The 14,801-nt window shown below is 40.3% G+C and overlaps 1 protein-coding gene across 2 annotated transcripts in view; it reads left to right on the top strand.

Moving 5' to 3' along the window:
- Positions 1 to 14,801, top strand: part of LOC139612143 (uridine-cytidine kinase-like 1) — a 28,159-nt gene that overhangs the window by 4,331 nt on the left and 9,027 nt on the right. Inside the window, exons 3-8 of one of the 2 annotated variants that reach the window (XM_071467393.1) lie at positions 1,306 to 1,412; positions 2,412 to 2,582; positions 5,237 to 5,308; positions 9,633 to 9,822; positions 10,017 to 10,078; positions 13,065 to 13,081. In XM_071467393.1, the coding sequence (XP_071323494.1) occupies positions 1,306 to 1,412; positions 2,412 to 2,582; positions 5,237 to 5,308; positions 9,633 to 9,822; positions 10,017 to 10,078; positions 13,065 to 13,081 (619 nt within the window). The remainder of the gene's footprint in view (positions 1 to 1,305; positions 1,413 to 2,411; positions 2,583 to 5,236; positions 5,309 to 9,632; positions 9,823 to 10,016; positions 10,079 to 13,064; positions 13,082 to 14,801) is intronic. The other variant, XM_071467392.1, reaches the window with a different exon arrangement.

Below are 14,801 nucleotides of genomic sequence, written 5' to 3'. Positions count from 1 at the left end.
CTGACTTCAGCACTAAATATGGCTGCACCCACAAATTTTCTGCAGTGAAAGCAAAAAGAGTTTGACACTGCCATTTTTTTTCTTACTGTCATACTACTATTAAATCACAGCAAATACAAATAACTGCTAAACAGGGTTAATATGTCAGAAAGACATTTTATCATGACTGTGTCACCCGGGTCAGTCTGACCTTTGCATCGCTGGCTGTCAAAACCCAAGATGGCAGCGTTTGTAACGCACGGATGCTGTGTGTGTATGTGGGGCTTCATGAAGGTGGCAGAACGGAGCCAGCTCCACCACCACCTCTGGAGCGACTGCAGTGCAGCCGCAGAGGTGACGGGACTCACAGGTGTAGACGAGCTTTTCTCTGGAAGAGCAGTCAGCTGAGATCTTCCTGCAGCTCCTCGTCATCTGAGATGTCTTGTCCACACTTTTTGCAGAGGATACTTCCTCTGGCTGTCACAGCAAAAATGATGTGGGAAGGAAACTACGAGTACACACACACACACACACACACACACACACACACACACACACACACACACACACACACACACACACACACACACACACACACACACACACACACACACCTCTGAAATTATGTGATCCAGACCGATTCTGTAGAGTCCAGTCACAGTGCTGGAACAAAAGGCAACAACTGTTGCTTGAATGTGGATTTTCTCTTCTGTGCAGATTGAAAGTCAGTGAACTTAGTAACTTGCTGTATTTTTCCATTTTAGATGTTTTTTGTTTCCCCAGGACCATAAATCACCTTGAAGTTGCTTCTACACAGTGAAATGTGTCACTGAGCAGTTTTATTCCAACAGTTAATTAAGTTTCTCACAAACTTGACTCCTTGTGTTAAGGCTAAATGATAGAACACTTGAAAATGAGCTGAAACAATGAGTCAGCTGACAGGAAATTGGAGTTCAGTCATGTTAAAACCAAAAACACGTTCTCTGGCTCCTGCATCTCACATGTGAGGATTTGCTGCTTTTCTGTGTTTGAATTTGCAGTAAATTAAAATTATTTTGCTTTTGGACTGTTGGTTTTAATATCTGAAGTTGTCACCTTATTTATATTTTCTGACATTTTAAAGACCAATCAAGTAATTGAGTCATTGAGAAAAAACTCAAGATAATCCTGCAGTACTTTGAATTTAAAAAGAAGTCAGAGACGTTCGGTGAAGTCTGGCTCTACTAAAACAAACCTTTGGTTTCTGTAGTAGTTAAAATGTGGAGCTGCAGATTTCCCCTGTATCTGTTGGTGACAGTGTTGTGGGTCTGTGTTTTCCTCTCGTAGGTCTGTGTGGAGGAAGTGCGTCTGGTAAAACCACAGTAGCCAATAAGATCATTGAAGCTCTGGACGTTCCCTGGGTGGTTCTGCTCTCTATGGACTCCTTCTACAAGGTACTGAACTCCAACTGTGTCATTGAGAATACAGTGCGGGGATGTGTTGGATAAGCTCTGTGACTGATGTAAACACGCTCTCTCTGGTCGTCAGTGCTGACTTCAGCACAGGAAGTAAAAGCCTGAGACTGATAACGGTTTACTATAGTTCATGTCAATTACAGGCCTCCCTCCTCTGAGACCAGAGGTCGATGAGTTCTCAGTTTCCTCGACTCACCCAGTCCAAGAGTCAGTTATGTCTGTGTTTCTCTATGGATCAGTGCTCGATGTTGTGTGTTAATTTAACAGCAGTGAGTCTCTGATCCTCAGATATTTGCTTAAAATGATCAGTTGTGACCTCCAGCTGAGGAATGTTGCTCTCAATCAGAGATGCATGAACACACACACACACACACACACACACACACACACACACACACACACACACACACTGGATGTCTAGTGATGTATTGAAGGTGAGCGGGAAAGCAGCAGCAATACTTTCTGGTCTGTTGAGCCTTCTTTAAATTTCATGTAACAGTTGAGCTGATGCAGATTTAGTTTTCTTTTGAAGGTGAAATATATCTTTATGGATTTTGTCCCAAGATAGACACTAAAGGGCATCAGGACAAATGATGCAACAGAAAGTCTGTGGGTGGCAAACTTGGATTTTTATCTTAAGACATCGACCATAGTCTCCTGATCCCTTTCTCAGAAAAAGCACCAGCTGTGTTACATTGAACTCACCTCATCAGCTGCTTGTGAATGGAGGGAGGATAAACTGCCTCTTGGCACTTTGCTGACTTTATCGAAATGAACGACGGTGACAAAACTCACGCATGATTTGCCTTTAAAATTCACACTGGTCTAAGGTCCCTGGGACAAAGACATTCACCCTGTAACCAAGGCAACATCAGTCCATTTATTAACATCGTTGGTCTTGAATCTTGCTCGGCTGACTTGTTTGTTGTCTGTTGTAACTTGTTGTTTGTGCGTGCTGCTGTTTCTTTGTGTTTCCAGGTGTTGAACAAAGAAGAGCAGGAGCTGGCGGCAAAAAACGAGTATAACTTTGACCACCCCGATGCCTTCGACTTCGAGCTGCTCATCACCGTCCTCAGGAAGCTGAAGAAAGGGAAAAGCATCAAAGTGCCGGTGTACGACTTCACCTCTCACTGCAGACGCAAAGAATGGGTAAGACTAGTGTTATGCTTTCTGCATCTGAGCTGCGAGGGTCCACTGGGGTCTGAGTGACATTAGTTCACCATCAGACGGTGGATTTATCGACAATGTTGAAATGAACTGTTAGTGGAACTGTTCTCTTTGTGATTTGAGCGTCACTACTAATCATACCTAGTTATACAAGTCTGTTTACAGCTGGGACGTGAAATGATAAATTATGTCACTGGTACAACCTCAAGTTTTCAATCTTTTGCTTTGGACTGAAATAACAAACAAAACAACCCTAATTAAAACAAAATCACGAGACTATCACAAAAGGAAAGGTTAAAATTCTAAACCGTGTCCAGTAATAAACGGATTGAAATGAACAGTGTCTTTAGTACGACAGCCTCACACTATCAGTCCCTGCAGAAGAACAGTGTCTCACCCACTGCTTACGTGAAGCCGGCGCACAAACTGATCGGTCTGTCTCACTGTTTATCAGTAGTCCTGGTCCGTACGAGCAAAAGGAGCCATGGGCCTGCCTGTAACCCCTCCTTGTGTTACTGTGGCAGCTGATGTGTGAGCAGCAGAACTTTATCAGTTTGTGCGCTGATTAGCTGCATTACTGATCTGTAATAAGCTCCTCTTATGTGACGGCGTCTATATTCTGATAAAATGCAACATGTCGTAGTATTGTTGTGTAAAACATGCACTGTATCCATATTTGAAGCTAATTGGAGGCTTTGAGAAGCTGACGAACAGAAATTGTATAGAAATGCTGTTTTTCTGCACTGGGACTGAAAGGGTTAACCATGTAAAACACAGTGATATTGTGGCTGATTCTTTCTGAGTTGGAATAAAGCAGCAGTTCTACAAGCAGAGGATAATCATCTGTATTACTTAAATATTTCCATGTCGTCGTCGTCGTAGGTAAAGAACTCGGCCCTCAGTGAGACGCCCACGTCAGTTCACTTCCTCAGGATAATGTGTCTTCACCGAAAAAAGAAAATTGAATCCGTGTTTTCTTCTCTCCAGGAATAAAATGACCGTTGCTGTTACAAATCACTGAACACCTCTGGGGATGTATTAGTGGTTTGAGCTGATGCCAATTGAGCTGCCTGCTAATTTGCTAATTATTAAGGATTTAGTGTGCAGGACATTAACCCAAGCACAGAGCACAGATCTCCTCCCAGAAGCATTGTGAGGAATCAATCTGGCAGCGTAGTACTCTGACAACTCCTCTCCAGTGTAATTTCATGGCTGAAAGACACGAACACCATGCGGGAAATCGCCTATCACGACTTGTGACTCTGAAATCATTTTATGGGCCTTTTGTTCTGCGGTAGATGTAATTAAGCCTCGGGCCCCGAGGGTGTTGGGGGCCACAAGGGCCAACCAGCTGCAGGCTGTATATTCTGTGTCTGTGTTTCCACAGTTATTAGGGTGGAGTTGAGTTTTCTTGTTTTTATTCTTTGATAAAACTGGAGGTCACCTTCTCTCTCTCTCCCTTTCCCTCTCTCGCTCTCTCTCTTTTTCTCTCTCTCTCTCTCTCTCTCTCTCTCTCTCTCTCTCTCTAACATGTTAAAGACTCACTAAATCATCTCTTAGCACAAAGCACGGAAATGAACAAATCGATAAACACTCATCTGTTTCTTTAGAATTCACTTTCTCCTCTTCACAAACAACCTCGCCCCCCCCCCCCCTCCCTCTCTCTCTCCCTCTCTCCCCCTCTCTCCCTCTCCCTCCCTCAGAATCAATACTGAAGTGTCCAGTCCATTGACTTTAGCATGAAGCTGGTCAGAGGAAGGTAATAGGATTGTGACATACTCAGCATCATTTTGTCTTTGATTGAGGCAGTGATTAATCCCTCTCTCTCAGTCACACACACACACACACACACACACACACACACACACACACACACAGTTGCTTGCCCTGGTAGTAAAGCAGGTTCACAATCAGGTTCATCAGATAACAGTGAGGAGCATGAGAATAGCTCCTGCTCGCCCATATGAAGACGAGACTTTTTAAAGATCCTCTTGTGAAGTTTTGACCACATGTAGGACTATTTTTTTTTACCGGTGAGCCCCAGTTTAGTTTGTATTTTGCCCACATGAACAGAGCAGTGATATAATGCACAGTCCTGCAGGTTTCAATAGAATTACATTGAAGTCTGCACGTTAGCAAGTAACTGAATGTAAACATGACCTGGGCTCAACAGGGGCCTTTAAACTCCAGAGGGAAATTAATATTAGTGCATCAGCCATGAGAGAAAGGTACAGATTGCTCATTTTTCTTTTTTCATGTATTAAAAAATGGAAACGGGAAAATGACTCAGCACAGAGCAGAAACTCGTACTTACACCACAGGTACCTCCTGTGGGTCAGATCAGATCTGATCCATTCATCATGATCTGATCTGTGTTGTTGCATAAATTTCCATATTAATGAGGTAAAAACAGATTTTTTAAACATTTCTTTCGTTCTTGTTGATAACCTACCAGCACTGTGAGCATGTATGTTTTTTCTCCTCGACATCACGGTGGACAGTCCCAGCACCTCTCGTCATACTGTGGTTACACTCTGATAATCTTGGTTTGGTTTTGCTGATTGTTGTTTGGAAGCTTCATTAGCTTCATCTCCTGAAAGGCCTCTGTTTCATCAGTGTCTTTTTATTCATGACAGAAAACAGTGTACGGGGCCAATGTTGTCATCTTTGAGGGCATCCTGGCCTTCGCCAACAAGGAGCTTCTGAAGGTGAGAGCAGTATAATCCTCTTCCTCTTCCTCACCCACTGTCTTATTTTTAAACCATAAACCTGAGATGTTCCAAACATCGAGCCCCATTTAGAACAACACACAGAGCCCAGTGAATACTGCACTGATGCTGCCGGCCGACCCTCAAGTTTGAGATTTTATAATCATAATATCATTGATCCTCGTTAAGCAGACTTCTGTAATAATTCCACTATTTCAAAACCAAACTGCTGCTTTCAAGTTAGTTTGAATGTTTTAATATTTTAAACGCAGCCCAAAAAAAAAACAATAAAAAACCCGATTGGGATCAGATTTTTCTTGCGTCTGTGTCAGACCTGATTAATGGCTCTGTCAGCTCAGAGACGAACTACAGGCTGATTAATAACCAGCTACATGTTTTGATTCTGGGGAGGGAAATTAAATCAGATAACTGCTAATTTATCTGAGTGATTATGATGAAATATTTCGTGTCTACATGGTGAACACAGGGGGTTGAGTTCTCTCTAACCTGAACTGCTGTTGAAATAAGCTGACATTGTATTTGATTATCTATACCCCCCCCCCCCCCCCCCCCCCCCCCCGGGAATTAAATATATAGTATATATTGTAATATAATTTCATAGGTTAAGAATTTACACTAAAATGTAATTTCAGTCCTAACAATTAAAGCCATCAACAGCTGCAGACCTGGTTTATGAGGAGACAATTAATTCTGCAGGTTTATTGTTATGATCCTGTTGAGAGTCAGAGGAAATCCATACGCAGTGAAGGAGAGACTTCTTTATGGCAGAGTGGTCCTGCTGCTCAGCATCGCTCTCCAAGCTTTTGTAATGGGAAGTGTGTGTGTGTGTGTGTGTGTGTGTGTGTGTGTGTGTGTGTGTGTGTGTGTGTGAGAGAGAGCTGGACCGTGGCGATAAGGCGTGCAGCCTCCCCTGAGGCCCAGCTGTGTAGTTGATTACCCTCTGATTCAGTTAATAACAGCCGTTGTCCGTGATGATTAATTGTGATCTGTGTCCATTCTTGGAATTGGAAGTCAATTAAAGCTGCATCTGATATGCTAATGGAGGTGTGGTTTAAGAAACTCACACACACACACACACACACACACACACACACTCAGTTGGCAGTTTATTAGGAACACCTACTGCAGCCTGATCCCACAGTGCTGTTATAAATCCTCCTTCATGAAGCTTCTGATGTTCAGTTTTTATTGAAACCTGTGACTCAGTTTGGAGGCTGCAGTTTGTACTGCCATTAAATTGTATTGTGTTATATGCAGAAGTGTTTCTCTTATATCTGTCCACCTCATTTACATCAGTGAGGGCCCCTCTCTGTATAATGCAGTTCACTTCAACAGCACCACAAACTGCAGCCTCCGCAGCGATCACACAGCTGAATCAACTCCTCTCAAACAGTTTAAACACAAACTGAACATTACAATCATCATGAAGGAGGATTTATTGCAGGGCTGTTGTATCAGACTACTACTGTATAACCTTTACCTTTAATCAGGTAATGTTATTTTTTTGTTTATGAGGACATGCAAAAGATTTTTTACACAGACAAAAAAACAAACAAACACTGGATTTAATTTTCTCAAAAATACCTTAGAAGAATGAAAAGGTTGTGTTTTACAAAAGTATGAAACTTTTATTCTTGCCTGCACTGTTTGTTATAAATGTTTTTGTATTACGTTACACACCTATAATCAGGGAGTGGGGTTGTTATGTTGTCGAGTTCGGGTCTGCACCATCAGAGCTGCAGCAAACACTGTTCTGTTAATCTGTTGATCATTTTCAATTTGTTAATCCATCCATCCGTTTTCTGATTTGAATCTAACTCACATTCATTTAATAATATAAGTAGGAACTATTACTGTGTATATATACTGTTGGGATATAATATTGATAATAATAATTGTGGCACATTTTCATACTTTGGCCAAAATGATAATGAAACAGGTACTAACTGCATCAATCTGAAATGCATTAAATGACTTAAATTAATTAAGTTTAATTAAAACGATTGTGTTCTCGTTGCAGAAGACACAACTTCTGTGTCCCTTTTGCCTCTTGGCGTCCCACAATCCTTTGCACGATGTGCAGTTGGTTAATGGTGCTGTCAGCTTATATAACCTGATGTTTTTGTGCAGGTGGTCTTCGCTCTTGAACTGGACCAATGTGACAACAATAGAAACCAAGTCCTTAATTCTCCTGCAAAGAATTATGTAATTTTATTTTAATTGTAAGAAATACAGGAATTCCCTTAACAGAAATTATCATTTTAAAACCAAATAAGAAACTTCATCAAAAATTATTTTGAAATTACAGCCCTATAAAATGAAAGTGTTACCACAAACTTAAAGACTGTGTATCTGCTCAGACTTTTTTCCTCATGTTCTCCTTTGGTAAACTCAGGGTCGGCCTTCCTGCACTGCAGCGACACTGGAGCCTACAGGTGTATTTTCAGTGTTTTTGCTGGTTTCCAGGAGAAGTTGATACATTACTTGTATAAGAGCTAAATGTTCAGTTTTCCTGTTTTCTCCGTGCTGACGTTCCTGTTGGAGCAGGTTAGAAGATGATGAACAGCCGCAGCCTCGCTCTCTAACCTTTGGAAACAATCCACTCCTCACCCCCCACCTCCTCCTCAGGCTGACAACCGTGCTTATCCAGCAACTTGCCATCTTTTGGTTGGTCAGTTTGTCAGATTTACAGCAGACAGAATCCACTGGCTTGTTGTGCAACTGAGTTATACCTGTGCCCCCACTGTCATCCTCATCTAAATCACTCTCAAAGCCCCTTTTTATTTCACCAGTCATCAGTGGGTCTTTGTGAGGGCGAGCCTGGCTCCTCTTTGTTGTTGCTCCTCTGTTGTGATGCTGCCTCATTGATTTTTCCTGGTTTCTGCTGAGTATAGGTTCAGTTTAATGGAGCTCAGTGGACGGATCAGTGACAATGATAACTGACGCCTCCTCAGTTCACACTGTGGATTCTTCAACGTGCCTGAACCCGGAGTCATGTTTCAGCTGTGAAAATGTCAAATCATGGAAGCAGCTCAGCGTTTCTTCACTGTGCAACAAAGCAGCTCAGGAGCTGTCAGCTTCTCTGACAGTGTTTAAATATGAAGCCTACACAGCTTCTGTGTTCTCCTCCTCATTTCTACACATTTTATATTAGGGCTGAACAATTCATTGAAATCGCAAAATGACCAAATGCAATATCAAAATATCCAAACTGATAAAGGTAAAATGTGTCACAACAGACCGTAAATGAAGCATTGTGGTGCTACAGAGACATCCCGCCCTATAAATCATATTCTCCAGACTCTAACATGTTTGTTTGCTAGAAGACCCAACAAAAATCACATCATTTTAAAAATATTTTTTTCAGTTGAGATGAAAAGAAAAAATTACACTTCTAACTGAAATCATGACTCATATCTCAATATCTGCAAAATAATCACAATATTATTTTTTTTTGCATATAGTTCAGCCCTTATTTATATTATCTTTACAATACTTGGGTTTGGAGAAACAGTCAATTAATTAACAGAAAATTAATCCCTAATAATTTATTTTATAAAAGCTGTTGGTTTTCTTTGTTTTCTATGTTCATAAACTGAATATCTTTGGATTTTTAAAATTTGGTGGAGAAAACAACAAAACAAGTAATTCGATTTTATTGGCTAAACTGGTGGTTCTTAAACTTCACATCAAGGACCTGTAAACTGACGTAAATTATACCACAGACACCCATCTGATAAGATTTTTGCTTTTAGATGTTTTAGCACAGAAAGTGCTTGAAACCCATGAACTAAATATTCATACATTCTGTCACTGTGTTACTTATGGATGGAATTACTGTGAAAATGAATTTTTGCTGTGGACCCCCAGGAACCCCCTTAAGAACCCCTGGGTGTCCCTGGACCTCACTTTGAGAATTGATGGACTAAACAATTAATCAAATTAGAATTAAGAAAATATTCAGTAGATTACTCAATAATACCATAATAATGAAATTATTACTTGCAGCCCAAATATCCATAATTAAGGGGAAGACAGAATAAATTAACACCAGTGAAACTTTGGATGAAAAAGAAACAGAGAAAAGACTAAATGATTCACATTAGAAGATTTACAAGTTGTGTACTGATGGCTGAGCTGTTGTGCCGTGTTCGGTTCTACTGTACCGGTGCTTGTGCTGCCTTATCAACCCTGTTCACACTCACTGGTGTTTGAGTGAATCCCTCTGTATCTGTACAAGACATGTAAAAACACAGTAAAGGAAGATGTGCATTGACTTCTCTGTTTCTCTCTCTGTCTCCAGCTTCTGGACATGAAGGTGTTCGTGGACACGGACTCGGACATCCGCCTGATACGGAGGCTGAAGAGGGACATTTCACAGCGTGGGCGGGACATCAGTGGTATTATCAAGCAATACAATAAGTTTGTAAAGCCGGCGTTCGAGCAGTACATCGAGCCCACGGTGCAGGTCGCTGACATCGTGGTGCCCAGAGGTGAGCCTCAAATTCGGTTTGTAAAACAGGAATATACCAGTTCTGCTTCCCAACATGTCTCTTAGAGAGGCTCAGATCCTCTCTTCTGATTGGCTTAGGGCTACGGCATCTGCACTGAAACCAGCAGTGGTATCAAAAAAGCACTGAATAACTTTATGAGACAGATATTTAAATTAAACTTGTGTAATTTGCAGGTGGGGAGAACTTTGTCGCACTGGATTTGATTGTTCATCATGTTCACAGTCAGCTGGAGAAGGTAAGGATCCATCACAGTTTCTCATCATGTGTTCGTTTCAGGATTTCACTGATTCAGCTCAGCCTTTAGTTGATCTTGGTTATTTCCACAGTTATAGATTGTCAGACTTTGTTCAGGCTGTGAGAGGTTTTCTGAAGAGAAACTGCTGCCTCAGCTTCATGTTGTGCTGATAAGAGTGTTTACAGTTTATTTTCTATTATCTGCAGTTGCTGCTGCTACAGGAATAATTTAAACACAACAGATGTAACCACAAACAGGCTGCAGAATGATCAGAATATTAACTATTACTACATCCTACTAAACTCTCAGGCAACTTGGAGCCTCTTAGATTTCACTGATCCATGCACAGTTACATTTTCTCAACTAACAAGCTTCCTAACGTTTAGAAAGACCTGCCCAGCCTCAGAACTCCTGCCCTGCTCCGGTCCTCAGTTAACTTAAAGCTGAAGGCCTTGGTTTGATAAACTCATGGAGGACTGGCTGAGTGTGAACATGGTCTGTTGGACTTGACATAACGACACAAGACTGGGCTCTAAATTCAGTGTTTTGAATTTATAATGAAGGCAAATACATTTCATATTCTTGTGTCTTGATCAAATCACAATAGTAGAAGTGGGATAAATCCCTTCACTGTGAATCCACCTCTTTCATCAGCAGCACACCTTTACTTTTCGTGTTGACACACAGCTCTGAAATTTTAAGCTTACTCACAGTTACAGTATGAATAGATCTGTGTTTTTTCAGCATCTTATTGTAATGGTAGATCTAATGAGACATGTAAAAGCTTCAGTCCTCTACATAGTTTCCAGCCCTCTCTATGGTGAAGGTTCAGTCAAAGATCATAAACAAACAGGTTTAGTGTCATTAAAGGATCAGGAATCTGTAAAGAAACATTATTACTCAGCCAGAGCTTTTGAGATTGGCTTTTCTGTGTGGATGTTTCACTGTTTACTTGAGGTGGAGGTATTTGTTTTACCACTTCCTCCCTCTGCTGGTGGAAAGAGGTAAATAACAGTCAGGTTTTCCTGCTGTTCTCTGCAGGAGGCAGACTGGAATAGACCAGCAGGAGGAAATCAGGCACAAAAGACACATTGAGCTGTGGTTATTCTACAAAATGAACAAATTGCACCAAAAGGAAACTGAAGATTCAGTTTCTTGAAATTCAGTTTTTCATCCTGAGTCAATCTTACAGCGTCCTAAAGATTTCGGAGCTTTGCTTCTCCCCTCCTTCCCTCTATTTCTCATTAAAGCCGGTGAGACTGAGGTCCACAGTTGGTTCCTGAGATTAATGACCCTGTTTCCTCTCACACACACACACTGTGCTGTCATCCAGACATTTTATGACCTGAACCAAACTATGATTTGTTCCTCCTTTAACATATTAATTCAGAACACAACTGAATCTTTCACACATACGACACCTACGTTATGCGATGAGTGGAAGCAGACACACAGACGTTGGCATGATACAGTCATTCACCGGTGTTTTCGTATTCATGATTGTAGTAATAGGATAATTTATGCTCTTTAAATCTTAATCAGAGCTTCTTCTTGTTATTTATTTTATGTGATCTCTGACATACAGGTTTGTTTTTATGTGACTTTATTTGTTTTAGAAAATTCAAATTTCAGCTGCATAAGCTTGTCTTTTGTTTTTTTGCTAGAATTTCAACCCTAGTTTGCGAAACAAAGTTAAGACCAAACTGAGTTGAGCTCTGCATTTCTGTTCATGTTCTTCATTGTTTTATAACATTTGTAGAATATACACATCAGAATATTTTATTCAGATTTGTATATTTATGTTCAGTTAAGACCTTTACTGTCCAAAGAAGCAAAAATGATTTTTAAGGCAACGTAAAAACATAATACAATGTAGTAATAATAATAATAATAATAATAATAATAATAATAATAATATTATAATGATTAGAGGTGTTGCTGCATTATTACAGTACAATACAGAATACAAGGCTCTAAAAGATGAAGTGCTAAGCTGTGTATTTGAATGAAGAGGGATTATTGCACATGGGAGACATGAAAACTAGAACCTGTTGATTTTGTTTATTTTTCACCAAAGAGAAGAGACAAATACCTAAACCAGAGGATCCAGTCTGGGTTTGCAGGAACTTATCTATACATACATTTTTGAAACTGTGAAAACGGAGCACAAGAAGGAGTTAAATGAAATGAAATGAAGTGATGACAAAGACTGAAATGAAACGAGGGCTGGATGATGCAGCTGCAATCATGTAATGATAGTAATAAGAATATTTTATGAAATCATTATACACTCAGCTGCCAGTGTAAGTGCACCCAGCTGAAACGAATGCAGTCTAACACAACGGCCCTGCATTAAATCCTCCGTCATGAAGCTCTGTTGTTCAGTCTGCCCTCGCCGATATAAACAGGGGACAAAGTAATAAAACTCAACACACATAAACAGCACAAGTCCATCTCCTGAAATGACCACACCAATGATCAGCACCAGTCTGAACACAAACTGAACTCTGTAACCTTCATGAAGGAGGTTTTATCACAGGACTGTTGTAACAGACTGACGCAGCTTCAGCTCGGTGCAGATCATAAACTGACAACTGATCATGTGACACAAATGTTAGTGAACTTGGTTATAAAATAATCCAAACAAAACTCTTCATGTGCGAAACAAAAACCTCAATAAATCATTGTTTTTAATTTCAGTTAACATTGAGTTATAAATGAATCATCATGCTGAAAGTTAATACATGATACTATTGAACTAAAGTTGTAGAGTCACACATTTTAACCAACAAACATTTATGTTTCTTTAAATGTTTGAAATTGTTTTGTGGGTTTTACATTGCGGGTTATTTTTTCTCATGAATGGTTTATCTCATGTTTTCTTTTGTTTCTTGCTGTTTGCACACACTTGTGTGTGTTTGGGTGTGTGTCACCTTGTTCGTGCACAACCCCCCTTACCTGGCTGAATGCTGTGTAACCATTCCAGCGTGAGATCACTGTGAGGTACGACTGTCAGCGCTTTCTTATTCCTACAGCTTCTCCCTCTTCTCTGTCTGCTCCCTCTTCTTCTGCTCTGTCTTCTTCTGCTCTGTCTTCTTCTACTGTCTTCTTCTGCTCTGTTGTCTTCTTCTGCTCTGTTGTCTTCTTCTCCTCTGTCCTCTTCTTCTCCTCTGTCTTCTGCTCTGTCTTCTTCTACTGTCTTCTTCTGCTTTGTCTTCTTCTTCTCCTCTGTCTTCTTCTCCTCTGTCTTCTTCTGCTCTGTCTTCTTCTGCTCTCTCTTCTTCTGCTCTCTCTTCTTCTCCTCTGTCTTCTTCTACTCTGTCTTCTGCTTCTACTGTCTTCCTCTGCTCTGTCTTCTTCTACTATGTCTTCTTCTGCTCTGTCTTCTTCTTCTCCACTATCTTCTTCTGCTCTGTCTTTCTCAACCACACTTCATTGAAAAACAAAGACAAAATGAACAGTTGTCTTGTTTTTACTTAATTAATAATGCAGGGTCTTAATTAGCATTCAGAGCAGCGAGGTAATGGCCCCATACAGTTGCACAGGTTTGTTTCATATTGAGTTTTTTTTTTTTTTAAGTATAAAGAAGTAAACACAAACTCTGCAGCACACAGATATTAGAAATGAGCCTTCCTTCAAATGTTAATGCACTGATACTATTTATTTCATTAACTTAAAAAAAAATAGAAAAAATAAACTAATTGTGGCTTGAGCAAAAGTTTGGGCACCATACCAAGTCCATCAACATTTGTCATTTGCCAGTGGGGACTGATCTTTTGCAGACAGTAGTATGAGCTGCTGTTAAAAACTGTATCCACTCAGTTGTGTCCTCTTGAATGGAGCCAATAGCAACTTTAAAGAGATATAAAACGTGTCAAATGTATTGCACTAAAGCATCATATGAGAAATTACTGTTTAAAAATGTAAAACTGGACAGATTTAATGACTGAAAACAACGTGTTCCAGCTGCTCGTCAGACTTATGCAGTAAACATTTATTCTCAACGAGGTTGGATCAGTCTTTAGCCAAAGTTATGAGCCTCATAAATATCCATATTGTTTTTAACACTGAGTGAATCTGCATCCCTGACGTTCCACAGGCCATGTTCACACAGCCACACTGAAATGCTGCCAAGCAGGCAAACTGGGCTAAGTGGGAGTTCTGGTCTTAACCTTAAGTCAACAAGAGATAATTGATGCCTTAAATATTACCAGTATGATCTAAACATGGTAAAGCAAAAGATAAACTGCTGAGGGTTTGTGTCCCTGTGTAAAAGAGCTGAGAGATTAACTGAGCAAACACATAAATATGATTCTAAAAAAAGTCCTAACACAGGACTATATTTCCTGGATGAAGCCAGATTTAAAAATCTACTTCAGTCTCAAGTGTGAGTTGGTTTAATCAGCTTTGGTTTGACAGTGTGAGGTCCTGTCTGTAGACGCTGAGATCAGCTCTCAGAGTGATGAATTTATTCTCAGTCTGAAGCAGCCTGTTGCTGTGAAAACCTGCAGTGACCCAACCTCTGAGATAAATTGAACAGAGTATTTGTCTAGTGTTGCTCAGCAGTGATGTAGTGAAGCTGTTTCACGGCTCTAACACTGTTCTTTCTCTTCCTTTCTCCTCTTTATTTTTTCTCCTCTTGTCTTTTGTCTATTGTTTCTTCCTGTATTTCTCTTTCTCTGCCCCCTCCTCACCTTTAATCACTTTATTTCACCAAATATCT

This window comes from Trachinotus anak, unplaced genomic scaffold, assembly GCF_046630095.1.
Source record: "Trachinotus anak isolate AG129_WGS33_773 ecotype Australia unplaced genomic scaffold, CSIRO_AGI_Tana_v1 ptg000031l, whole genome shotgun sequence".
NCBI classification, from domain to species: Eukaryota; Metazoa; Chordata; class Actinopteri; order Carangiformes; family Carangidae; genus Trachinotus; species Trachinotus anak.
This window is presented reverse-complemented; position numbering and strand designations above follow the sequence as displayed.